This window comes from Prionailurus bengalensis, chromosome D4 (assembly GCF_016509475.1).
Source record: "Prionailurus bengalensis isolate Pbe53 chromosome D4, Fcat_Pben_1.1_paternal_pri, whole genome shotgun sequence".
Taxonomy (NCBI): Eukaryota; Metazoa; Chordata; class Mammalia; order Carnivora; family Felidae; genus Prionailurus; species Prionailurus bengalensis.
Window position 1 is genome coordinate 86,578,367 of NC_057359.1, and position 24,286 is coordinate 86,602,652.

The following is a 24,286-nucleotide window of genomic DNA, read 5'->3' on the forward strand; positions in this document are numbered from 1 at the left end:
GAAGGGAACCAAATCTCCCCTCCTCTCAGGCAGTATCGCACAGCGGTTAGACCCAAGGCTCAAGCTCCAGCTGCTCATTTCTGGGCGGTCCGCGTGAGCAGATCTCTCCGCCTGCCTGTTCCCCAGTCTCGTCCGCTGTCAAATGGGGGCGACAGGAGTGTCTGCTTCTTTGGGCTTTGGTGAAGTTTGAGTCTGATGGGACAGATCAGGCATAGTTCAGCGTCTGGCACAGAGTGAGTGTTGAGTCAATGTCAGCAGTCACATTTGTCCCTTCACCCCTGTCCCTGTCCCAGGGATCAAGTCAGCTCCACCCCCGATGATGGTCCTCTTCAGGCTCCGGGGCTGATGTCCCAAAGCTGGGTCTTAGTGTCACTGTCTGTCTGGCTGAGATGACAGAGAATCTCCACGGTCATGTCCCCAGGGTCTCGTCCTCTGACACCTGGCTCACACATCTCCTCTTTTGCCTCCCGGCAAATGGGAAAGTGCACTGGAGTGCAGGCTCTAAGGGATGGATATTTGTGGTCTCTGTCCTGCGTCACTAGCCCCCTCTCCAGAGAACCCCAGATCCCCGCACAGGTGGTAGGCAGCACAGGGCTCCAAGTCCCATCTCTGTCCCAACCCTCAGTGTAGGCTTGTCCACACTTCGGAAACACTCTTTGGTCCCAGCCACCCAACATGGGCCTCGAATCCCAGCATCCTCGCCTCTGGGACTCTATCCAAGTGAAATACTCCAAAATACAGGAAGAGGTGCATGTACCAAAAACGTGCGCGGCGGTGGTATTTATAACCAGCCTCCAAGGGGAAACCACCTAAATATTCAGCAATGAGATTCACCAAACGACGGGATGGCACATTTAAGGGGAAGAACATTCTGGAAACACGATGGGGTGGTTATGGAGTCTACATGACAACATAGAAACCTTCTGGGGCATAAGAAGGGTAACCAAGACTCCCAAATGTTGATTCATTTGCATGAAAATTACCTTAACAAGCTAGACAAAAACTAGTAAGCAACCCACCAGCATGTTCACAACGCCTACATTAATAAAAGAACTCGGGAAGTGATTTTTTTCCCATTATCTATTTTCTTTAAGGAGGAGCCCAAAGTGAATATATAACTAAATTGCTCTTTAAAAACCTACATGATGGGGCACTTGGGGAGCTCAGTCAGTTAAGCATCCAATTCTTTTTTTTTTTTTAATGTTTACTTATTTTTGAGACAGAGAGAGCATGAGTGGGAGAGGGGCAGAGAGAGAGAGAGAGGGAGAGAGAGAATCCCAAGCAGGCGCTGCACTGTCAGCACAAAGCCTGATGCAGGGCTTGATCTCACGAACTGTGAGATCATGAGCTGAGCCGAACTCAAGAGTCCGGACGCTTAGCCATCTGAACCACCCAGGTGCCCCAAGCATCCAATTCTTGTCTGTAAGACAATTAATTGCCTGGAGAAACCTTGTGCTGGAGAGCAGGGATGTTGGAAGTTTATCCATGCATACTATGCATTATTACTGTTTTCTTCTTTTTTTTTCTTTTTAAGGTTTTATTTTTAAGTCATCTCTACACTCACAACCCTGAAATCAAGAGTCGCACGTTCCACCGACTGAGCCAGCCAGGCGCCCCTATTACTGTTTTATTCTCACAGAGATGGAGTCATGGCCATTTGAACATCTAATGCTGCGTCCCAGACATCTGTCCACAACAGTGTATAGATTTAGCTTTTTCTTGGTTTTGGCTGCATGGTATTGCACTGCATAATAATTCATTTGATAGAAAAAAACAAAAACAAAAAAAATAATTCATTGGATAGGACCCAGGCTGATGGACATTTGGGTGGTTTCCAGTTGGGTTTTTGTTCCAGGTACCTGTGGACCATACAGTTTATTTTGGAGTTGGACAAATCTTTATGGAGTTGGGCAAACAGCTCCATAGAGCTGAAGGCTGAGCTGTTACACATAGTACGGTTTTGAGAGATTCTGCCAAGCTGTGTTTCCAGAAGGCTGGACCCATTCTTGGACTCGTCTTGGACCCATTTTTACCCTCTCTGGCCTGATTGAGGATGTGAAGGTCACTCCCACCCCATCCCCAGCGTGGAGATCTGGGTTCTACACCTTAACCCAGGCCCCCCATCTGCCTTCCATGGGCCACAGATGGTAAATGAATTGAGCTGGATGGTTTGGAATGTCCTTGAGCCCTGTGATCACCAGCAGGGTGCTGGTACCTGTTCACAGGAGCAGAATGATATAAGTCATCCGTTTTTCCAACTGGCTGTTAAACACAGCCATTATTAAAAATTAAATTTTGGGGTGCCTGGCTGGCTCAGTTGAGGGAGCATGTGAATCTTGATCTCGGGGTTGTAGGTTTGAGCCCAGTTTGGGCCCCAGGTCAGATTCTTGGGGTTGGGATTCTCTGCTCCCCCTCTCTCTGCCCCTCCCCCACTTGCACGGTCTCTGTCTCTGTCAAAATAAACAAATAAACTTAAAAATAAATAAATAGGGGGGCCTGGGTAGTTCAGCCAGTTAAGCATCTTGACTCTTGATTGTGGCTCAGGTCACAATCTCACGATTTGTGAGATCGAGCCCCACATCAGGCTCCGTGCTGACATCCTGGAGCCTGCTTAGGATTCTCTCTCTCCCTCTCTCTGTTCCTCCCCTGCTTGTGCACGCACCCTCTCCCTCTCTCAACATAAATAAACTTTAAAAATAACAATAAATAAAAATAAAATCTTAGGGGCGCCTGGGTGGCTCAGTCGGTTAAGCGTCTGACTCTTGATTTTGGCTCAGATCAGGAACCCGAAGTCATGGGATTAAGCCTCGAGTCGGGATCCTCGCTGAACACGGAGAGCGTTTAAGACTCTCTCTCTCCCTCCCCCTTCTGCCCACCCCCACCTCGTGTGAGCACGCTCTCTCAAAAAAATAAAAATTAAAAAAATAAAATCTTAAAAAAATTAAACGTTATAAAGCTTACAAATAAATTATGTATTTTTAAAAAATTTTTTTAACGTTTATTTATTTTTGAGACAGAGAGAGACAGAGCATGAACGGGGGAGGGTCAGAGAGAGGGAGACACAGAATCCGAAACAGGCTCCAGGCTCCGAGCCGTCAGCCCAGAGCCTGATGCGGGGCTCGAACCCACGGACCGCGAGATCGTGACCTGAGCCGAAGTCGGCTGCTCAACCGACTGAGCCACCCAGACGCCCCATAAATTATGTATTTTTAATGGTAACAAAGAGCAAAACTCATTACTTCCTACTTATTTTACTCCATTTCACTCGATCCACGCTCTTGAGGTTATCTCTGTCTGTCCCATCTTTGGCGTGCCAGACAAAGGCACTTCTGGACCTTGCATCCTGACTTCAAGTTTGGGGAGTTGGGAGCTTGAATTCAGCCACGTGGGAACATTTACACCCTGGACATTGACAAAATGCTATCCCCCACACCCTCCACCCCTGTTGCTAATTATTTTCCAGCACACCCCTGCCTTCCATCCAGGAAAACCAGAGCCTACACGGATCTTTCTCGGATGATTACGAAGAAGAGAGTGTTATCAAGCTAGAAGTGTGGGGGAGGCGGGAGAAAGACAGGGCAGCCTGGGGACCGTTGCGCAGCTCGGGTAGGCTTCTGTCTGGGCTGTGTGAACTTGGCAGGTCACAGCCTCTACTTCCTCTCCTATAAAATGGGGAGATAAAGGCGGCCATCTTGCAGGGTTGCTAGGAGCTACATGGGGGGAGGGGGGGAGCTTGCTTAGTACACGTGGTTAGGAGCCACAAGCCCCAGGTCAAATTCATGCTAGGTCACTTAATGTCTGAGACAGTTTCCTGTGATCAGTGAGGCAGTGGTAGGGGGTAGGGGGTTTAAAATGCCACAGGTGGAATCAGGTGGGGAGGGGGGTCACTGCTGTGCTCTTCCCTTATGTTCTCCCCACCACACCCCCAGATCTTCTAGGGAGTTCCTAGATGCACCATGGGTGAAGGGGTGCCCACAGGAGCTGTCCCCTGGTTTTAGGCGGGCACACAGAGGCCCACATGAGTGGGATGAGGGGTTGGGAGCCCCCAGCTTCTCACGGCCACTCATCTGGTCAGTTTCAGAAGGCCGAGAGCCAAGACCACCTGGAAAACCCCCCAGGCTGAGGAACTCCCACAAAACCCCTAGTCCGGGGTCGTGCCCCCACCCGGCAGCATTTCAAGGAGGCGGGGGTAAGTAGAGGCAGAGGGAGAGCGCTAAGTTCAAGAGCATTCTGGGAGCCACTCACAGGCCCCGGAGAGGCGAGGGGGCAGGAGTTTAAAGCTAATCATACAGCCACAGTAAACAACACAGGACCCTCCAGCCTTCCGGAGAACTCTCTCTACAAGACTGGCCTCACCACCGACCATCGCCACAGCCCAGGAGGAGTTCTATTCCCACCCCCAACATCACACCGCGAGGAAGCAACCACACGAGATGCGAACCAAGTGCCCTAGTGCTGGGAATCCACACGCCCTCCTTTCCACAGGTTCTTCAGACAGGAACTTAGGCTCAGAGAGGGCAGGAGACTCTCCCAGGGCTGCACAGCAAGCATTCTGGGACCTGGGCTTCTTGGGGAGAAACTGGACATAGCTGGGAGGCTAGAGGCCAAGGTTAAGGTAAAGGTAAATAACTCATCCGTGTTTGAGACTTTCAGGGCTGAATGTTCGTCGTTCTGCCAAACCAGGATGGTTCGTCACCCTATGGTGTCCATCTGGGGCTGTCCAAACCCCCTCGGACGGCCCCACTGGGCATGAGCTTGGGACCAGGCCAGAGGCCGGGAACACTTGGGGCCAAGTCTCCCCACCCGGGGTCCCTGGACACCTACTTGTCGGTCTGAGGCTGCAGACGGCCAGCAGCAAGGCGACAACGGGGGGAAGCGTGCCGCGGTCCATGCTGTCCAGCTGGGGGTCTGTGCGCCGGGCCTTATCCGGTGTCCAGGGGCAGGGCTGCAGGCGGGCGTGGGGGCCGGCGTGGGCGCGAGCGGGGACCCAAGGGGAACAGGCGGCCGGAGCGGTGGCGTCCCTGCTCCAGCCTTCTGAGGTGGCGGCCGAGGGGTCAGGAGAAGTGGGCACAGGGGCGCAGGGCCGGGGGTCGCTGGCTGAAGGATGAACGGGGAGGGGGTGCTGGGCTCCCGTGGACGGCAGCTGCGACACAGCCCTGGCCCGGGGACGCAGATAGGAGCAAGGGTATGAGCGGCAGCGGTGGGGAGCTCCCGGCTCATCCAGCCTGGCCCGGGGAGGCAGGAAATGCGCTTCCTTAGAGAAGGGGCCGGGCCAGGCGGCCTGCCAGGCGGGGAGAGGAAGTGCCACGGGCTGTGTCGCTGGGTGGGGGGCCCTGAGGCAGGGGGGAGGAGGCAGTGGGGTGGGAGGGCCCAGGCTCCAGGCTTGTCTCCCCCACACACCCCGCTCCCCCATCCCACCCTCTCCAGGGCTGGTGGGGCGCCTCCGGCAGCCCCCAGCCGACAGATGAAAATAATCACCCTGACAGCCTACCCGGGAGACCTTTCCGGGGCCGGGCCCTGGCCAAGGAGGCTCAGCTGGAGCTCCTAGTCCCATGAACTCCGATGTTCCCATTTTGCAGATGAGGAAACAGAGGCCTGATGTGGTGAGATAACTGGCCCAAGAAGATGGTGGAGGTGGGATTCACACAGGTGTCACTCCGCACCAAAAGTGCCTTACGTATAAGCCTGACACTGGCTCGTCATTCCCTGTTTTGCAGGCAGGGAAACTGAGGCCCAGGATAGGGAAGGAACACTCTCCCAAGTGGCAGCTGGGGCTGAGGTCTCAGGGCCCAGGGAGGGCAGGGGTACATTGGGTCTGCCCCCTTCCACGGGTGGAAAATCCTCCAGGGACAAGAGATAGCCCCAAACGAAAGAGGGACCCTCTGTACTGTCCTTTCTTTTTAAGTTTATTTATTTTTGAGAGAGAGAGACACACACACACGCACACATGCACACACACGCACACACAGCGCGTGAACAGGGGAGGAGCAGAGAGAGAGGGAGATACAGAATCTGAAGCAGGCTCCAGGCTCCGAGCTGCCAGCACACAGCCCTATGCAGGGCTCGAACTCACAGACCGCGAGATCGTGACCTGAGCCGAAGTTGGATGCTTAACTGACTGAACCACCCAGCTGCCCCTGTAATCTCCTTTCTGAAGTCAGATGGTCCTGGATTCAAAACCTGCTCTCCTTGCTCTGAGCTACGAGGTCTTGAGCAAGTCTCCACAGCCTTTACCCTGTTTGTAAAGTGGACACAGCCGTGCCTTCCTCACCAGCCTGCTGTGAGATTTTGGGAGGTCAGGGCACTACAGCGCTGAGCCTGGGCCTGACTCAGGAAGTGCTCCCCCATCGGTGCTCCCTGAGCCTGGGAGACAATCCCCAGAGCAGTCCCTTGTTCATCTTGCAAATAGTAAACGCCAACTGTGTGCTCCCCATGGTTTTAGTCACAGGTAGCCCCTAGGGTCAGGCCAAGGGAGCTCAAAGAAAGCCTGAGCTGCCTGGCCTTTGAAGGACTGGGGGAGTAGGGGGTAGGGTGTAGAAGAAATGGGTAAAGAGGGTACATGGGGCCGGGGACCCATGGCAGAGAGGGGCACAGAGGCAGGAAGTGGTTGGACAACTTGCGGGACAAGCAGGGAGTGTGGTTGGGACAGGAAGCCTGGAGAGGCAGGCTCTGAGGGGGGCGGTGTGTGTGGGGGGGTGCTTGAAGGCCAGGACTTGATCCTGAAGGGTAGGGGGAGTCATGGAGGGTTCTGGAGCAGAAGGTGCCGGCTTTGAGAAGACAAATTGTGGGGTGTGCTGGCAGGACCCACAGAAGGGATGGGGCCAGGAGGCCTTTCTGTTTATACTTGTCCTGGGTCACAGATGGAGAAATGGAGGCCCCGGGAGGGAGGAGAAGGCAGGAGCCCTGGGGGCCTCTGGAGGGAGAGAGCAGGAGTGTGGTTGTCTCTGCAGGAACTGACACAGGGGCGTGGGGAGTGTGGGCGTGGCTCCTTGGGCGGGGATAGGGGGAAGGTTCGCCGTCAGACCCCTGCAGCTGCCCGGCCCGTTTCTGGTGACGCATAGGTGTGGGGTCATGGGGGACCCATCCGTGCCCGGCAGGCAGGAAGGCTGTGATGGGGAAGATGGGGCCACCCGGAGAGTGACCACTCCTCTGCCTGTCCCGGCGGGTGCGGAGATGGGGAGGTGGGCACCACAAGGCCAAAGGTGGCGGCGAGGTTTCCCCAGGCCCTCGGAACAGGAGTCTGTACCCCAGGGACAGTTAGTTAATCCAGCCCCAGGGGCTGAACTCCCCAGGGCACCAGGCTCCGCCCTAGGCGGTCACCTTATCAGCTCTGAATCCTCACAGCCACCCCTGGAGGCCAGTGACATCAAACCATTTACGGAAGAGGAACCCAAGGCTCCCTGAAGTCTGCCTGACCGCCAGCTGGAAAGTGGAGACCTCGGGACTGACTGCCTGGCTCCAAGCTCACCTCCTCCTTCGCTGAATGTGGAGAAGACAGATGTCGCTGTGGCTGTCACAGGGCGATGGCCATCCCAGGCCGTAGCAAGGACCCCAGGGGAGGCTCTCCCCAAACCTTCCTCCTTCTCACTTCCTCCCTACGCTACACAACCCATCTCCACCCACTTTATACACAAGACCCACTGCTCTAGAAAGCAGGAGAGGCTGCAGGCAGACACAAGGAAGAACTTACAGGAAACTTCCAGGGACAGAAAAACCTATAGGCGGTTATGGAAGGGTCTGGAGCCCTGGCCCCAGAGACCTCGTGGAGGAAGGAGGAGATCGGGACCCCCAGCTGTGGCGAGGAGATCACCCTGAAGTTCCCACAGCACCCTGGGCCTCCCCACCACGCCCTAGTCTGTGTGGGATTGTGTTAAAGTCTCTGCGCTTGACTGGAAGCCCCTTGTGGGGGAATTGTGATGCCTCTGCACTGCTGTGTCCCCGGCACAGAGCCCAGGACCCTTTGGGCCTTCAGATATATTTATCGAAAGCCCGACGTATTCAGAAAGATAAGGCAGGGGCGGGGCCTGGGGAGGCATAGGGAAATTGAGGTACAAAGAGGCGGGCCTTGCTTCCTGTTCCTCAGTGGAAGAAGCCAGTCCTCAATCTGGGTTGCCTGTCCCTGGAAAGCTTGACGGTTACATATGGTCTCACACCTGGGGACAGACCTTGGGTTAGCCATCGTCCGTTTGCCCCCAGATGTGTTCTCCATCTCGACGGACACATCTGCTGCCTCCTGTTCCCCTCAGCCCTGCACAGATCACAGAGAGGAAGGCGGAGGGGGCCGGGCGGGTAGGATTCATTCCTCGGACGTTTTCCCTGCTGGATCACTCCGCTGAAGGCCACAGCGCTGACCAGGCCCTCTCCAGGCCGAGGGTGGTCATGGCCCACACTGCTGCCAGCCCTGGGCTCTGCCCTGTCCCTCGTGGTTTCCCTACACCCTGTCTACACCTGCGTAAACAGACCCTCCATTAAATTCTCAAATTATCCCATTGGAGCGTGCCATCTGTTTCCTGCTGGGGCCCTGACTGATACAAATGCGTTCAGGTGCCGCCTAGCCACACGCCAAAGAGACATGTGGCCAATGGCCAGGCCCCTGCGCCTCAACCCTACAATGGGCAGGTGCACAAATTCTGCTGCTTCCTCCTCCTGGCTGGCTGGGAAGGCCAGAGCTGCAGGAAGGGATCAGCACGTCTGCCTTGGCCACCAGCCACAGGAGGAATTTTAGGCAATCCCCAGGGACCCCCCCAGGCGGCTGTCTGTCTCCAGCATCGGCCGGGAGCCAGGGGCTGTTGGAACACCCGGGCCAAACCCGCAAGGACAAGGGAGAAAGTGGGTGCACAGGAAAGAGAGCACGGGACTGGGGTCAGGGTGTGCAGACTCGGTCTCCGGTGGCCTCGGGCAAGACTTTTCTATGCTCCGGGTCTCAGTTTCTTCGTCTGCACAAGGGGATGGCAGCCTGCCGGCCTGGAGAAGCTGGAAGCCCGGGGCAAGAAGCGCAATCGCTCCCCCATGAACAAAGCTTGCCCGGCCCTGGACCAAGTGCCAACCTACTGCCACCTAACAGGCTGAGACTGTCACGTCTCCATTTTACAACGGAGGAGACGGAGACTCAAGTGCACACGACACCAGGGCTGGGGCAAAGCAAATCTGGGCCTGTAGTTCCTCCCTTAGCTTCTAGAGCATTCCATCCTGGTGTTCTTCCCGTCTCCTTGGTCGCCTTATCTGCCTCTTTGCTGGTTCCTCCTCATCCTTACTCGGCCTTTTCCCTTCTCTGTTTACCCTCACTTCAGGGTCGGGTTTTCTCAAACCTTGGGGACCGTGATGTTGTGTCCCCGCACAAATCCTGGGACTCGGACTCAAACAATTCCAGTGTTTTGTGAACATATGTATATGCCCTTATGATGCGCGTCCATCTTGCCTCGTTTTCTTTGAAACACTGATCACAAGCCACCTCTGTTGGTTTCATTATCCACCAGCAGGTCTTGGCCATAAAAGATGATGCCTTAGATCCCCGCCTGTCAAGTGCGGCCCTAATATCTCCTGAGAGCTTCTCTCTGGCCCTGACCCAGACCTGCTGACTCAGAACCTGCATTTTATCGAGACCTCCAGGGCACTCATGTGCACATTAAGCTTGAGAAGGGCTGTTCTGGGCGCCCTCATCCAGACAAATGGCTTTAAGTACCCTCTATATACTGATGGCTCCCAGCTTTCTATTTCCAGCCAGAACTCTCCCCCCCCCCCCCCCACGAGGCTCCAGGCTCCTGGATTGTGAATAAGCAGCTCAGACTTCCCGTGTCCAAAACCACGTTCTGCTGATTCTCTGCCAAGCGCTCCTGCCTCTGTGTCTCCATCTTCAGAACGTGACGATTCCGCCCCCCTCTCATTGCTCAAGCTTTGAGGTGAACCTTGACTCTCAGACCTCTCGTCCAACCTACAAGCAAACCTTGGTGGCGGCGCTCCCAAATTCCCAGGGTTTGGGGGGTTCCCACTACCCCACAGCTACTGCCCCGGTCAGGACCAGAACCTCTTAGAATATTGTAGTCACCTCATGGAGCTCCCTTGCCACACACACCCCCCCCCCCGCCCCCACGGCTTACCCCAGGCCATTCTGCACACAGTAAAGGGAGGCTGTTAAAGTGAAGTCAGATTCCAGCCCTTCTGCTCCGCCCCCTCAAATGGCCAGCGAGGCTTCCCCATCCCCTCTCCAGCCTCATCTTCTGCTCTTCTCCCCCTGGCCCCCCACACTCAGCCGCCCTGGCCTCCCGTGCTGTTCCTTGAATGCGCCAAGCACATGCCCACCTCAGGGCCTTTGCACTTGCCATTCCCTCTCTCTGAAACCCTGTTCCCCTGGATAAGCCCAGGGCGCTCGCTCCTCATTCTTAAACCACAGATCGAATGTCGCACGGTCAGTGAGGACTTCCGCAACTGTTGCCGTTAAAATAGCCCCCTCCTCACGTCAGCAACTGGTCTCCATCTGACACACTATACAGTGTTTACTTTGTCCGTCTCCCTCTCGAGAACACAAGTTCCATGAGGGCGAGGGCCTTGCTCTGTTCGCTACCAAACGCCCATCACTTCCAATAGTGCCCGGCCCGTGGGAGGTGTTTGGCTAAGTACTGATGGGGATACATGAACGGGCTGTGCATACGTTGTGATCCTCAGGTGCCAGGGGATGGGTGCTGGAAGCATTCTGAGCCCAAGGACAGGGTCTCTGATGAGGGGGGAATGACCCCCCAAGGGTACATGGTGGTCACAAGGGTCAGTGGTCCCGCCAGACGCTGCTGTGTTCCAGAAGAGAGAAGTCCCTCAGAGTCTCCCTGTCACTCCCCAAGTACAGGTTGGCTTTTCTGATGAAACCCACTCCCCGAAGTCTGAAGAGCCCACGAGGACCACCTAGGAGGCGAAAGAATTCTACTGGGCCAGGATCCTAGAACCTCTAAGTTATAGGGCTCAGGGTTCATAGAAAGAGAAGCTGAGGCCCACGAAGGGGAGAGACTCACCCAGCACCCCATGAACCATGGAGGGCACCACAGGCAAGAGACCCTGAACCAGAACCCTAAGAAGAGAGAAGAATCAGGAGAGGCAGGTGAGGGTCTAGCCCTGTGCCTCCGCTTTGCTGTGTGGCTTGGGACAAGTCACACCGCCTCTCTGGGTCAGCTTCCCCAACAAGGAAGCCCTGTGGTCACAGGCTGCACATGTGCAGTAGGGCTCTGGCCTCCCACCCCTGCAAAGCCCCCCCACTGTGGAGCCGCCAGGCCTTCCTGTTTACTCGAGGCCCCTCTCGAGGCTGGGAGGCCGCAGCCTTGGCCTCCTCTGCTCCCCGCTTCCTTCCTCTCCCACTTCAGCGCCTCCGGCCAGGCCCTCAGGGCCCTTGAGGCCAAGACTTAGGGGCGCAGTCCAGCCGGGGGGGCATCTGAGGCCACCACCCCCGCAGAGCACTCTCTCTCTGAGACCCTGAGGTCTCTGGCTGGTCATAATGTTCCGGCACTTTGGGACAAAGCTGTTGCCTGGAGCGTCCCTAGAGACGTGAAGAGTGTGACAGGGGGACTGTCTCCTGTCTGGATCCAGTGCCACACCCACCTCCCAGCCCACGCTAGCGGATGAGCACTCGTGCTCCCTGACCCCGGAGACTCTCTCTCCTCCCCACCCCCAGGGTCCGGGCCTCCGCTGAGCAGGTTCTCCCTGAGCTACCCAAAGTGTGGGCCACGGACCAGGAGCTGAGCCTCGCTGCCCAGACCAGCCCTGCTGAAGCAGCATCAGCTTTTTAACCAGACCCGGGAGATTTGCTTGCACAGGAAGCCTGGGTGCACGCAGTTCTGGTCCCCTGCCTGTTGTTGTTTTTAGTGTTTGTTTATTTATTTTGAGGGAGAGGGAGAGAGAGAATCCCCAGCGGGCTCTGCACCTGGCAGCACAGAGCCCGACATGGGGCCCGATCTCATGAACCACGAGGTCATGACCTGAGCCAAAATCAAGAGACGCTTAACCGACTGAGCCAGCCAGGCGCCCCCACCATCCCCTCCCCTCCCCTCCCCGGGTTTAAAGTCCTTCCTGGGCCTCATCCCTTAGGTGTTCTTGTCTCCGAGGCTGAGCCTGAATCTATGATGCCTTTACAACTACCTTCCAGTTTCCAAGAAATTTAGGGGATGGAGGAGAAGGTGGGACGACACCAGAAGGAAGCAAAGGGTGAATCTGGAAGGAGTTTTCTGCGGGACAACTGGTCCCGCCACAGGCCTGTGTCATCACCAGAGCAGGGCCATCCTGGTTGACAGAGGCCTGACAAATATCGCACCCGACTGCGGCGTGGGGTCCTGGGTTGCACCCTGATTTCAACAAAGATGCGTTTTGGGGACCTTTGGGGCAAGTTGCATGTGGACTATTATATATTATGATATTAGTGTTAACTTAGTGTTATTGAAGCTCTGAGTTGTGGTTAGGTAGGAAGATGTCCTTGCTTTTTAGAGTCATACTTTAGGGGTGGAATTTTTCTCATTTGTAATTTGCTGCAAATACGTCGTCAAAAGTAAAACAGTAATGAGGAAATATAGGGAAATGATAACAATTACTGTATGTTGGTGTTCACTGTATTATTTCCTCCAATTTTCAATTTGTTTACAATTTTTCATTAATGGGGCACCCGGGTGACTCAGTCGGCTGAGTGTCCGACTTCGGCTCAGGTCATGATCTCACGGTTTGTGGGTTCGAGCCTCGCGTCGGGCTCTGTGCTGACAGCTCAGAGCCTGGAGCCTGCTTCCAATTCTGTGTCTCCCTCTCTCTCTGCCCCTCTCCTGCTCACGCTCTCTCTCTCTCAGAAATAAACATTGAAAACAAAACAAAACAAAACAAAAATCCTCTTTCTGAGACTCCCATTGCTCCTAGAGGAGAGACTAGATGCTTGGGTCGGCATTCAAGGCCCTGCAAATCTGGCCCCTCCGGGCTTGCCTCTTGCTACTGTACCCCCTTCTCGCCTGTATTCCATCCAACAGGCCTCTGTGACTCAGCTGCTGTTCCCTCTACCCTTCCGTGCCCTGTCTTACAGTGAAGAGAGCTCCTAAGGAATGTTCAAGGCCCCGCTCCAGAGCTCCAGCTCAAGGAACCCGCTGCCACCAGGGGACCCCTGTGCACTCAGCTGCTGAAAACTGATCTCAGTTTTGTGAGCATGGGCCCCCTCCTGGCGCTGGAGGTGGAGGGTGGGGGGGCACATCCCAGCAGGTGGCGGCTTATGAGCCTGTCTTGCCAGCACGGCCCGGTGCTCTGGAAAACACGCACAGAGGACACCCTCAAAGGGAGTGTCTGTGGTAGCAGGGACCGGGTGATGGTCACTGGAGCTTTTACATTTCCGTGTTTTTTCAAGCCGCTTGTTTTTTGTTGGTTTTTTTTTTTAATTTTTTTTTCAACATTTATTTATTTTTGGGACAGAGACAGAGCATGAACGGGGGAGGGGCAGAGAGAGAGGGAGACACAGAATCGGAAACAGGCTCCAGGCTCCGAGCCATCAGCCCAGAGCCCGACGCGGGGCTCGAACTCACGGACCGCGAGATCGTGACCTGGCTGAAGTCGGACGCTTAACCGACTGCGCCACCCAGGCGCCCCAAGCCGCTTCTTGTTTTAAGCGCATAAAGTGATTCTGCGGTGAACAGTAGTTGGGGTCAGCCTAGATTGTCGTTCACCTGGGACACACCTGGAGTGACGGTGCAGTAACTAGAAAAAAACACAGATGACGAAGATGCTTCTGTCAGGTGATCTCCGCAGCGCCTCGTCATCTTTGGCGTGTTTTTCGCCGCTCGTTTTCGGCGTGTTTTCTCCGCGTCTCTTCCCCGCTGATCCCCGCAGCCCTGCGCTAGGTGCGTGTGCGCGTGTTAGCCCGCTTGGACGGGTGTGCCCGCTGCCGGAGGTGGAAGGTCACAGAGAGATCGAGGCCCCCCCGCACGCCCCAGCTGGCACGGGGAACAGAGGCCAGCAGCAGAGACCTGCCCTCCCGCACCCACCCGGGGCCAGAAGGCTCATCCGCCCACGACACCTGCCTTCTCCTACCTCCCCTGTGCTGGCTTTACTTGTGCTGTTATTCTTTCAATAGACTCACCTTTCGTAACTTAAATATGTTTATTTTAAAGGAAAGTTTAAATAACTAATGCAGAAGGGAGACCGGCCACGCTTGCCGTAAATAAAAGGGGACACACCTTGGGCCCAATCAGCCCCACGTCGCGTTTCGGTCCAGCCAGGTGTGGCCCGCTGAAGGTTCTCTTGGCTCTAAAGGGAGTCGGCGGGGACTAGGACGGGTGTTAAGGACACGTGAGCACCAAGTTGAGCCTTCCTCGGTGAGGAGGTCACAGAGTGAAAGAACAGAAAAGGGAAGGTGCTTCTCCCCCAGGGATTTCTGGGGCGTCCCCGAAGCACCCCAGCCCTGCACCATCCCCAAGGCCACTCTGGTCTCGGCTCCCGCAGGCCCCGGTGACTCCCTCCCACACCCCCGTTCAGCGTGTTCTCGTCCTACCCTTGGGAGGGGAGGGGTGCAGGGGGCACGGACCCTAACTCAGATTTGGAAACGGGCTCAGAAAGGGCAGGCTGTGACCCGTCCGGGGAGGCACCGGTGGGAGGCCCTTCGTGTCTCGCCTCCTCAGGGAGGTGCCGCGGACCCTTCCATCTCGATGCCCTTTCCGGACGCTCAGAACTTCTTACACGCAGGAGGCCAATTACTGCCCCCCCAGCCAGCTGACATGTGCCACCCCCACTGCCCAGGAAGCCCCCCACAGCCTATAACCCCACTGCCTACTGCACACAGGCCCCAGTGGGGTTCAGCATAGAAAACATGCTCAGAGACATGAGGGGTCAGGGCCAAGGCCGCACAGCAAGGGTTCAGAGGAACGCAGGCCAAGGCCCAGCTCTGCCTGACCACAAGTCCCTGAGAGCAAGGACCCTGCCTCAGTCACCCGGGACCCCCAGACCCAGCATGCCCTGGGTGAGGAAGGGCCCTGGGTCTTCCTTCCCCTGGTACTAGGGGAGGGCAGCTGGCAGAGGTGGGGTGAGGGGCTTGAGGAGGACTGGGAGGGTCAGGGGCTGCTGGAGGCCACATCACGTGGATCAACTCCAGTGAAAGCAAAGAAGAAGGAATAAAACCGAATGTCCTTGGAAATTCCTTTAGTGCTTGGCTGTCCATGAAAACAGGATAAAGTGGCTTCCTCTGTCTGTGCTCCAGCCGGGCAGGGTGGAGGCGTTGAGCTCAGGCCAGGACAGCCTCAGGTCAGCACGGGGTGGGGGGGTGGGGGGGCGGGCAGCAGGGGAAGGGGCTCCAGTGCTGTTACTTGAGGGCATCCAGGTGGGTGCAGACTTGGGAGAAGACATTGTCCACGGAGCCTTCGGCATTGACCTGCAGGGAGACGGCCGGGAGGGCAGAGATGCTGGGGAGGGCCATGCGGGCCTCACTGGGGCAGGGGCTCACTTCCCCCAGAGGTGTGGCCTGACTCTCTGAGCCCAGCCACAGGGGACAGCAGCCCATCACGGAGCCAGCGGGGAAACCAAGGCCCGGAATGGAGGGCTGGCCCAGGGTCACGGGGATTTTGGCCAACCCAGGCAAAACTCCAGATTCCTGGGGCTACCCGCGGCCTGCAGGGGGCGCACCTTGCGTACGATGCCACGTTTCTCATAAAAGGCGATGACAGGTTCCGTGGCCTTGTAGTAGGTCTCTAGTCGCTTCTTGATGGTCTCCTCATTGTCATCCACCCGCCCGCTGGTCTCTCCGCGCTTCAGGAGCCGCTGGGTCATGGTCTCAGGGCCTGCGTCCACATACAGCAGCAGCGTGGGCTGTCCGATCTGCGGGTGGGGCGGTAGTCACAGGGGCCCCATTCCCGTCCCCGGGGGCCATCTCCTCCCCATCCTCCCATGCCTGAGGCCTCACCTGAGACCCACTCAGATCAGACCATCAAGCCCTTCCCCAGGGCAGCCTAAAGGACCTTCCTAAAACTACTCCTCTGCTCCAACCTCTCCCATAGCTCTCCAGTGCCCTCAGAGAGGGCCTCCCGCCTTCCTCACCTTGTGTTTCCCACTCCTTTGCTCTCCTGGCTTCAGTCACACTGATTCTCTGAAGTCTAGGCTCTCGTCAACCTCCTCCCAAGCCAGGCCTTCGCTCATGCCAAGAATCCTCATCCTCAATCCCAAGTACTTGCCTTCAGATTTGAGCTAAAATCTCATTCCTCTGGGGCAGTCTGCCCAGATGCAACCCACGCCCCCCCACCCCGCCCACCGTCCCCAGCCCTCTGGGGCACACTCTTGAGTCCCCTTTACTTCTCTGCCCAGAATGTCTCAGGAGGCCTCTGGTGATTCACTTAGTGTCCCTCTCCCCTGCCAGTCCAGGAGCCCCTAAGGACATCAAGGCATCTGTCTGACACAGCAGGGCTGGACAGGACTTGACTGAGGGGTGACGGGCTGCCGAGCTCTGGGGGGTTCTGAATAACGTCACTGTTGTTGGAATAAGCCGGGAAGGGCAAGGAAGGAGGCTGACCTGTCCTCCTTCGGTGGGGCCCTGATGCCCCCTGGTGTCCAGATCTGAGAAGACGTGTTGCCGGGACCCCTGGAGCCCATGGCAGGGCTGGGCCCTTGCGCTGAGCCCACCACCCACAGTGGCGCCCCCAACAGCCCCAGGAAGGAAGGAGACTTTTAGTAATCTCATTTTCTAGATGTGGCCCTGAGGGTCAGAGGTGACGTCACACAGCTGGTATGGGTGGGTCATGACAGGACGTGCCTTGAGGTTGCCTAGCACCTGACCACAGGGTCCATGGCCTCCCAGTCTGAAGGAAGCCCAGCCCGCTTCCATTTCAAAGACAGGGCAACCGAGGCCCAGAGCAGGGTAGACACTTTCTTGAGGTCCTGCGGGCACTTCAAGGTCAGGAAATCCAATCTCCTTCCACTGGAGGAGGCTCAGAGTTATGGAAGCCCAAAGGTGGCCCCAGCCTCACAGGCTTGGGAAGTGGGGGCTGGGGGTCTGGTCCTGCCCCAGCCTGTCGGGATGCCTGGTCCTCCCCACAAGGCCAGGGAGGAGTCCCTCTGCCAAGAAAACCTCCTTGAGCCCAGCCCCCACCCTTGCACTTGCTTGCAGCCCTGTTTCCCTAGTATGACCTGTGACACCGGAGGCGTGGGCGTACGTGTGTGTGCCCACGTGTGTGCGTATGTGTATATCCCTGTGTATCAGTGAGCTGTGTCCATGTACGTACATGTATGTGCATTGCCAGACGTGTGTGCACATGTATGCGTGCCTGTGTGCATGTGTGTATGTGCCTGTGGCTTTGTGCTGTGTATGTGCACGCACACGTGCGTGTGCTTGGGGCCTGTGTGCGTATGTCTGGGAGAGGTGCCCCCACCCCGTTTTCCTGGTGGGAAGCTGTTCAGGCAACTCGGGGCCGTCATCCTCAAGGCCTACTTTTTCTAGGCCTTTCACAGACTCCCCGTGGCCCATGGAAGGGGACTGGACCCCCCTCCCTGGCACTGGAGGCCTCCAGCCAGGCCTGAGTCGCCTCTCCCACATCTTCCTGCCCCATAGATTCTCTTCTCCCCATGCCAGCCGGACCCTTCCAGCCCTGTCCCTCCCACTCCCTGGCCCTCTGTGTTTGTAAGGTGCCAAGCCCCACTTTTGGAGGGTACATTCTCTCTAATCTCCATTCTGCTCCTTAAGGCAGCTGCCAACTGTGTCTTCCCATTTTGCAAATGGGGGGGGGGGGGGACACTGAGGGTCAGGGAGGCAGGATGATTGGCCTCAGGCCTGTTGAGCTGGAACCTGAGCTCGGGTTTGTGAGCTCCCCAGCCTGTGCTTCCTCCTCTTCTAGACTTTTCTTCTCAACTTCTAGAAAGACTTCCAGAAAGTCTTCTCCAGTTTCCCTCCTTACCCCGCTCCCCACCCCAACCCCACAATCAGTGTCTCTTTGCCCCAAACTCTCTCTGGCCATCGTGGCAGCCCTCTTTCCACCTGACCACCCCACATCACAGCTCCCAAATGCACCCACCAAGTTGCACTTACCTTCCGTTCAAACTCCTCTCCCTGCTGTACTTCCCGAGGGTAGCCATCGATCAGGAAGCCTTTGGAAGTATCTACCTTGGCCACCATGGCATCTCGGAGCATGTCCAACACTGTCTCCTGGGGGCACCGGAAAAGATGGAGGGGTCATGAGCCCCTCTCCCTCCGCCTTCTTCTAGGCCTCTGCCCTAATAAAGAAGTTCCAAACAAGCCTCTCTCTCCAGGAAGCTTCCTTTGAATGTGAAGGCTTGACTGGCTGATTAAATCATTCATTCACCCATTCATTCATTCATTCATTCATTCAATAATATCGATGGAGCCCCTGTTCCCCGCCAGCTCCCGTCCAGGGCTCTGAGGACACCACTGTGAACAAAGCAGGCCTTTCTCAAGAAGCTCACAGTGTGGTGAGACCGGTTCATCAATTTCCGAACATGGCACAGGTTGAATGGGCAGAGAAGGAGTGATAAAATTAGGGGGTCTGAGCCCAAATCTGTGGAGCCAGGAGGGTCTGAAAGCTGAGGAGGAAAGAACATTCCAGGCAGGCAGGAATATAATGAGTTGGACGGGACAGAAAGGCCAGGGCAGCTGGAGGGCGGAGAGCTGGGGAGAGGGGGGTTGAGTGGGTGGAGTGAGGCTAAAGGGGTCAGCAGGGCAGGGTCCTAGAGGCTCTGGGAGCTTCTAGAAGGAATTTTCTGCCGAGGGCCATGAGGACCAAAGCCAGGAGTGTTTGGAGCCAGGGAAGGTCAAGGCAGAGTGTCATGGGCTCTGCCGGCTGGAGCCCACTCAGGGCCACCATCACCCCCCACCCCACCGGGCCCACTCACCAGTGGCACCAGCTGCCCCTTCTCCATGATTTCCGACAGCATCTTGCCCCTGGCCGAGCCCGAGCTGACCTCGGCCCGCAGGAGGTCCCCGGTGGAGAGGTGGGTGTAGCCGTACTTCTGGACAATCTTCTCACACTGGGTGCCCTTCCCCGAGCCGGGCCCTCCTGCAAGCGCCCACCCGTTCAGAAGCCCCAGGAAATGGGGCCGCCGCAGGGATAGGGTCACCCCGCAGAGAGGGGGCAGCGCCCGGGGGTGCCACCCCAGGCCCAGGCTCCCACCGACGCCTGCAAAGAGCCTCCCTGCTGGCCGCCTTCCCCGCCTGCCTTGGACTCACCCACCACAAAGATGATCTTGGTTTTCTTCAGCTTCTCTGTGGGGGAGAAGAGGGGAACAGAGTTCAGTCACTCGCTTGGCAAACAGCACCTCGGGAGGGACAGGCCTGGGCCGGGCCCTCTAAAGCCTGGAGCCACTGAGGGGCTTGGACGCCCACCCTCGCAGCCCCTCCCTGTGGGCGGCTGGGCAAGGGCGGGTCACCTCTGGCCTTACAGTCTTCCGTGTTGTGGAGGTTTCTCACGCAGCAGGCCCCCATGGTTCCCGTTCTGCTGTGTCCCCTACCCTTTCCCTCCCAGAGCCCAGGCCTGCCCATCGCCCGCCTTCCCTGGGCCTGGGCGGTTCAAACGTGGAGTCGGCAACCACAACATACGTTGCCCCGGAGACGGTTGCCAGGGAAGCCGGCTGCGGTGGGCACAAAGAACCCTTGCCCAGAGTGGGAGGTGCGCTGATGCTCCCGCCTCAGCCCCGCCCTTAGAACTCAGCAGGACCACAGCCTCACCAGACGGAGGGAAACTGAGGCCTGCTCCAAGGGCGCCAGACCCAGAACCGGAAGCTGGGCCCTCTTCCCAGGCGGCCCGGCCTTCCCCTCTTCTCAGGGGAGAAGAAGGTCCTCACTGCGTAACCTTAGGAAAGGAGTCCCCGGCCCTCTCTGGCTCTCTGTCCCTCCCCACTGACGAAGGCCTGGCAGCTCCCAGGGGCCCTCTGGCCCCGAGGCTGGAAACCCAGAGGAGTTATCTGTAGAACAACTTCTCCCGAGGGCTCCCATCCGCTGCCTGCCGTGGGCCGGCTACCACCTGGAGGTGGGGGAGGCCACAGCCCGGCGGCAGCTGCTGTTCGGAGCCCGAGGGGTGGCAGGGTGACCGCCGGCTCGGGCGGCAGCAGCGGGCTCCTTTAAGGGCCACCCAGGCTGAGGCACAAGGCCAAGGATGGGGCCGTGATGCCGCCAGGAGGCGGGCCTGCCAGGCTCCCTGCTGGCCCCATGTCTCCCTCCAGGTCCCAGCCCATAGCAGCCAGGAGGGCCCCAGACATCCTCAAGACCCACCCTCTCTGGACAACGGGGAGACTGAGTCCCACAGAGGCGTTGGGCGCTGCCTCGTCCTTGTTAGGCTTGGCATTTACACACTTGGGGCCTCTCCCCAGGGCTAGCCTCCCCTTGCTAGCGCCCACCCTTTCTAGAAAGAGGCAGGGATTCAGCTCTATAAATACCAGTGTAGGAGGTGAGCCGTGGGGCCCTCAGGAGCCTCAAGGAGGCCTCATCGCTTCTGAAATTAATCCTGGCGCTGGCGCATCCCGTGAGATGCCTGAGGAGGATGTCGGAGGCTCCCAGACGGGCCCCTCTGGCGGCCCCAGAAGCTCCCCCAACCCTTCCCAGAATGTCTCCTGAAAGCACGCCCCCTTAACAGATGGGCACACCGAGGCCCAGGCAATGAGCAGCAAAGAAGAGACTCAGTACCTTCCATCCTGCTGGGGTCCGGGGAGCCGAGTCAGCGCTCTGCAAGACAAGGGCACAGGTGGGGCCGGTGAGGGGGGCTCTCCTCCATCCTGCCTCTGCTCCTGCCCAGCCCCACGGTGTGCGCCAGGCCCTGATGGTCCCAGCGGCACCGGGCAGCGAAGGCCCCCGGCAGGCTGGGTGACCTCGGGAAAGTCACCTTTCCTCCGTGTGTGTCCGCTGCCTCACCTGTAACAAGAGGGCGGCAGCCCCCTCCTGTCCACCTTTTCCCGCTGGAGGAGCCGGGTGGTGAGGGCGGTGCTGAGGGACCGAAACAGTGACATCAGCACCTGCTGGGCCGCTCCCTTTGTGAGTCCCAGAACACAGGCGTCTGCCCAACACCTTGGTGATGCTCCCCCCGGGGCCAGGAGGAAAGACTTGTGGAGGCCAGAGAGGGGGGACTTGAGCTGCAATACATCCCACCTGGGGTGGGGTTTGGACAAGGATGCTCAAAGGGACATCACGGAGGCCCGAGGGGGAGGAAGCTGTAGGAGCTGCTCATGGGGGACACAGCCCTGTACAGCTGTCATGGGGGATCCCCAGCTCTCACCACCCCCCACATGGCCCCTGCCCCTTCACCCCCTCGAGGACCGTGTTCCTCAGCATGTGAGTCCACCTCGACCCCTCTGGGGACCCCACTCTGCTTCAACGTCCCCTCCCACCTACAGTTACCACCTACACACCTCCGGCCTCCATTCCCCACCCCCCACCCCCGCCGGCCCTCCCCAAGGCTACCAGCTACCATCACAGCCACTCTTGCCTTGACCTTTGACGCCCGCCACAGCATTCCTCCCGCCTGGCATGCCCGCAACCCCAGGCCCTTTACTCCTCGCTCTCACTTTGGCTTCAGGTTCCCAGGACCCCTGCCTCTGCCCAGGCAGCCCCGGCCTCCCTCCCCAGCCCTGTGAGTCTACAGCCCCTGGACAGGCCCCAAGACCTTCCCACGTCCCCAGCTCCGTGCCCTATTACCCAGTCAGGGGCCCTGTCTTCTCTCACACCCGACTTCCACCCTGCACACCCACATCCCAACCCTCTTGCTCCCGATCCTCTCTGCAGTCTGTGTCCTCAACACCACTTCCTTGTTCCAAGCAGGGCACCTGGCCACTGCCCCAGCCTCCCGTGGGTCTCTCCATACCCCACCAGGCAGTCCTCAGGATTTTCTGTGATAAGCATCAGACCACATCGCTCACCTGCTTAAAACCCTTCCACTTGTGGCTCCTTGGCTCCCAAGATAAAGCCTGGGCCCCTAACATGGCTGACAGGACTCAGTAACCTGCCCCCCACCCCCACCCCCACCCTCTGCAGCCTTCACAGCCACCGCTTGAACCGCTTGGAGCTTCCTCACCCACCATGACTGCTTCCCACCTCCAGGCCCAGCTACTGTTGCACCTGATGCCTGGATGCCTCTCCCCAGGTGCTATTGTTTAGGACCCGGTTCAGGTGTCACCTCCTTCAGGAAGTCTTCCTGGACTCTGTCCTCCACTCCCACACTGGCAGGTGCCTCCTTTGAACGCCCCCAGCGTAGCACATACCACACGGTATCGGACCTCTCTGTGGAACTGCAGGCCTGTGTGCCCCACCAGACCGGGCCTGGCCCCAGGCTGAGCATAGGGCTGGGGGCCTCACTCCACCTCCCAGCTGTCTTGGAATGGATTTGAGGCTCGGAGAGAAGGAGAAACTTGCTCCAGAGCCAGGCTGGGGTCAAACTCAGGGTTGCATTTTCTGCTGCTTTAGGCCTGGCACCCAGTAGGTCTTTCAGCAGGTTTATTGGCCGTCCTACCACTCATGGACCATGAGTTATAGCCTTTTTCCTGCTGAGTGTGCTTAGGGAAGGGCAGACGCTGCCAATGGCCCGCAGCAGCTGGCAAGGGAGGAGGAGGGTCCCCAGGCCAGGGAGAGCCTGCAGTGACCCTGAGGAGTGGCCTCCAACCCACCTTGCCCTGCCTCTTCCCAGTAACCTAAGCCCCTCTGTCCTGCTGGCACCTGCCACTTCCTTCGTCCAAAATAACTCGAGTCGTGAGGAGGCATCACAGAGGCCAGGGGTCCAGGACGGAGTTGGGTTACAGGCTCAGCACCCAGACCGTATAAGGCCCCCGAGCCAGGCTGCAGCAACTCCTCTCATGACTGGGTGGTCTGCCGAGGAGCCTGGGGAACAGGGGCCCGGGGGACAGCGACCTAAGGGCTCATCGCTCAGCTGTGTGACCTTGGGCACCTGGTGTCCCCTCTCTGGGCCTGTATCCCCAGGCCGTGACCCGCTCCTGCTGGAGAGTCCTGAGTGGATCTCTGAGCAGTGCTCAGAAAAGGTGGCCCTAGGGCTCCCTTAGAGCCCTCACCAATCATCCGGGGGGGCTTCCCGTCCCCCCCACTCCCCCCCCCGCCCCAGCGCTCAAAATGACATGGCAGGACAGCTCCTCCAATCACAAAGGCTGCCCCTGCCAGGTCCTCCGGGGCAGGGAGTCAGGCCACAGCCCCCTTCCCCGGGCCCCAGCTGGGACGTGCCAAGGGCAGGGACCTGGAGCCCCAGCCCCAGGAGTGCCAGCCGGGACAAAGGCGCGACTGTCTAGGAGGCTAGGAAGGACGGCAACACACATCCCCCTACAGGGGCACACGCAGGGTGGCACAAACACCCAGAGCAGAGACTGGGAGGACAGACAGGCCAAAATACACACGGATCATAACCACCGACACAAACACACAGCCGCACAAACCCCAAGGATGCCCCGACACACACAGGCTGGCGCCCCCCTGGCGCGCGCGGCTTCCCCACGCCCCGCAGAGGCGCCCCCCGCGCGCCCAGACATGCACACGGGCACACACTGACCTGGGGGAGGGGTGCGGCGGGCGCCGGGGCCAGTGGTGCCCTGCCCGTCCTCGCCGGCCGCCCGCAAAGGCGACTATTTATAAGGCTGTCAGCAGCGCGCAGCATGCCGGGAGCCAGCGCTCCGCGAGGGCAGGGAGGGGGGAAGGAGGGAGGGAGAGCGGACCGGGAGGGGGGTGGGGGGCCGGACCGGGGTGAGCCCCGATGGGAAGCCAGAGCAAGGCCGGCGCCTCCCCGCCGCGCATCCCCCCCGCTGGCTGTGCCTGCACACAGCACGGCACTTAACAGTTTGCAGAGGGCTTTCCGTTCCTGCCTGACCTCCCGTGTGCCCACATCTCGGCGGGGGAACAGGACCCGGCTTCCTGTAGGACAGCTGGGGAAACTGAGACCCGGAGAGAAGAGGCTCTTTGTGTAAAATCCCACAGCCAGTTGTTGGCAGAGAGAGGCCAGACCCAGCGCGGGAGGCAATCATTGCGTGGATTCTGGATTGCCGGCCAGAACAGTCCTCCCCACCCCCAAGGACCTGCCCTCCTCAGATCCTGCTCAGGGACCCCTGGGCCAAGACCCACCTGGAACTCCCTGCCCCCCTCCGTTAGAAGGGGCCCAAGAACCCCCTGGAACTCGCACTCTCTCGGGACCCCCCAAAGACCATCCATGTACCCATTTCCCAGCTAGTGGTTGTGTAGATTATATATATCAGCTCTGCCTCCGCAAAACTGCCAGGCAGCTCCCGTGAGGTGAGCGCGAGAATGTGGGACATTCAGAATGCTGAATGGGACGTGGGCACCCAGATGGGGGACCACCAATCCTGATAAAAAGGA

At 58.2% G+C, this 24,286-nt stretch overlaps 2 protein-coding genes across 4 annotated transcripts in view; both read right to left on the minus strand.

The window, feature by feature from the left end:
* Positions 1-5,460, minus strand: part of ENG (endoglin) — a 31,706-nt gene extending 26,246 nt beyond the window's left edge. Inside the window, exon 1 of the mRNA XM_043565941.1 lies at positions 4,825-5,460. Coding sequence (XP_043421876.1) covers positions 4,825-5,413 — 589 coding nt within the window. The 5' untranslated portion in view covers positions 5,414-5,460. The remainder of the gene's footprint in view (positions 1-4,824) is intronic.
* A 9,658-nt stretch (positions 5,461-15,118) lies between these two features.
* Positions 15,119-23,561, minus strand: AK1 (adenylate kinase 1). 3 transcript variants are annotated; one of them, XM_043565957.1, is made up of 7 exons: positions 23,469-23,561; positions 20,612-20,650; positions 19,160-19,195; positions 18,826-18,989; positions 18,005-18,121; positions 15,616-15,807; positions 15,119-15,364 (listed from the first exon to the last, which is right to left on the minus strand). In XM_043565957.1, exons 2-7 carry the CDS (start codon positions 20,616-20,618, stop codon positions 15,296-15,298), a joined length of 585 nt encoding a protein of 194 aa, XP_043421892.1. In that variant the 5' UTR covers positions 20,619-20,650; positions 23,469-23,561; the 3' UTR covers positions 15,119-15,295. The 3 variants fall into 3 exon arrangements, with proteins under 3 accessions (XP_043421892.1, XP_043421891.1, XP_043421890.1); XM_043565956.1 differs by lacking the exon at positions 23,469-23,561 and adding an exon at positions 20,837-20,914; XM_043565955.1 differs by lacking the exons at positions 20,612-20,650; positions 23,469-23,561 and adding an exon at positions 19,360-19,451.
* Between the last annotated feature and the right edge of the window lie 725 nt (positions 23,562-24,286).